This window comes from Echinops telfairi, unplaced genomic scaffold, assembly GCF_000313985.2.
Source record: "Echinops telfairi isolate 266 unplaced genomic scaffold, ASM31398v2 ScPeMD7_70;HRSCAF=299, whole genome shotgun sequence".
Classification (NCBI taxonomy): domain Eukaryota; kingdom Metazoa; phylum Chordata; class Mammalia; order Afrosoricida; family Tenrecidae; genus Echinops; species Echinops telfairi.
Genome location: NW_022103968.1, coordinates 26750498 through 26752739, shown reverse-complemented (window position 1 = coordinate 26752739; position 2242 = coordinate 26750498). Strand labels below are relative to the sequence as shown.

Below are 2242 nucleotides of genomic sequence, written 5' to 3'. Positions count from 1 at the left end.
CGCCTTAAGGAGCTGTTCTACTCTGTCCTACACAATCGCTAAGAGTCAAAGTCAATTCAAAGGCTGTGGATTTGGGTTTGGTTTTGCAAAGTTACTGTCAGAATTAGAGCTAGTGTCTTTAGTGGTGGATTTAGAATAATGTTATAAATATAGTAAGAATGTAGTATATGGTAGGTCATATTTTAAGTACTATTCTGTTTTATATGTCTTGCTTATGACCAAAATTTCAGGAAACAAGTATCCTTGCAGGGTACCTAATCGTTCTAACCTTCTCAAATAAATCTCCCATCAAATTGATAAGCATTCTTCAGTTATCCCACTGAGTTGGAGAAGTAATCTAAGCAATCGTTCTCTAGACCAATAATTTGAGATGCAATATGATAACCCATCTTTTAAAAATATAGGAATCGTAGAATTCTAGGACCAAAAAGAACTTCACGGGCTAAGATCAAAAGGTCCTTAAGTCAGATCATAAAGAACACAAGTCTTCTTTAAGATATATATCTTTGTAATTTCCCCTACCTTCTCTCCTTTCAATTATTATGCCTACTTCATGGCAACAAACTCTAAGAATAATAATTAATACATAATTACAACCTCTGTCATGAGAGAGTTCACGCTCTCTCCCTCTTCAAAGAACACAATGGTGGCAAGCAGGGATAAAGTTAGTCTGTCTACATTTAGGGACAAAACACTGAGGAGTCAAGAAACAGTTATGCAGAAAGGCATTCCTTACCATGAAGATCTCATCATACATCAGCACCACTTTTTCCTTCAGTGGTTTTTTTGAGGCCAAAGACTTCCGGAGCAAACCTCCCCGTTTCTCCACCTGTGCCATGGTTACAGAATCTGGAAAAAGACAAGTCACAGTGAAGTGCCAGAACCTCTCCAAGATGCTAGACAGATGGTCTACTGCAGTGCCTCTTGAGAGAAAATATTTAAGGAAGAAGAAATTATAAACAATCGTACCATAGATCTTGTGCATCTGTCCAACCTCTGCCCCACACCAGCTAATGTCGGACTTAAATCATCACTTGGCCTACAGAACAACACGTTTTACATCCTTAAGACATGCCACTAGACAAGGCTTAAAGCGGATCCAAAACCAAGCAGGAAAGTGTAACTAGCTCCATCCATAATAAACCCAGCCATATATTTGAGGTTGATGGAAGGAAGGCTGAAAAGCATACACTGCCCGCAGACTGATGGCAAAGTTAAATTTCAAGTATTGATTGGGCTTAGGGCCATTAAGGCAGGAAGTATGTGGCAGACTGATGTGTTCCATCGATTTCTCCAAAGTAAGTGGGTCCACATCACTGCAAAGTACTTGGCCTTCGCTGCCTCATAAATCACATTGCACTTGACTGTCTACAGAAATTCCTCTGGAAAGAGACCCAAGGCCAAAAATGGCACTTCAAGATGCCAAAAATTAAATTTGATTTCAAAATAACTGAATACATACTCCTTCCAAATTTAATTGTTTATTTGTGTAACCCTGTTACAGATCAAACTCCAATGTGATTTCCCAATTCTATATAAAAGCAATCCCATGAATCATCTACAAATTTTCCCATCTTTGCTTCAAGAAATTCTTAAAAATTTCCTCAAGCAAAAAACTCAAAATCCCAGGGGTCCCACTGTGGGTTTTCCAGATTCCCTCACCTCTCCATTATTGATAAACCTCCCTCTCTTTCTTAAACCCTAGGCTCTAGCTGTGAAATTTAATCTAAACCAATGATTAACTACTGGGGCAGTGGGTGGGAGTAACTGGTTTTTACCTCCAGACAAATCCAAAGCAGCAAAACTAATTTTGTTCAATGGCTTTGGAAAGATATGCACTGCCTTTCCAATTAAAATCAACGTTTTGTTGAAAACAGATGCAGCCAATAGCACAAAAAATTATACCTCATATATTGTTTTTCTCTAAAATATCACCCCCAAAAGAGAATCACCTTGAGTGTGTGTGTATGTATATATACATACACAAAAATATGATATATATACACAAAATTCTTTCCTAGAGATGCTTAATATCTAGTTGTGCTTTGAGATATACAGGTATAGCGATAGAGATATATCTCAAAGCATAACTCGCTATTAAGTAGCTCTAGGAAGGAATTACATTTTATACTATTTCATGGTAGATGCTCAGTGTATGCTATTCACTGACAGTTTCTGAAATGAGAAGGAAAAAAAGTGTGTGTGCGTGTGTGCGTGTGTGTGTGTGTGTGTGTGTGTGTGT

At 37.9% G+C, this 2242-nt stretch overlaps 1 protein-coding gene across 1 annotated transcript in view; it reads right to left on the bottom strand.

The window, feature by feature from the left end:
- The window catches only part of ARMH3 (armadillo like helical domain containing 3), a 228233-nt gene that overhangs the window by 210471 nt on the left and 15520 nt on the right, over positions 1-2242 (bottom strand). Inside the window, exon 2 of the mRNA XM_004700968.2 lies at positions 737-849. Coding sequence (XP_004701025.1) covers positions 737-838 — 102 coding nt within the window. The 5' untranslated portion in view covers positions 839-849. The remainder of the gene's footprint in view (positions 1-736; positions 850-2242) is intronic.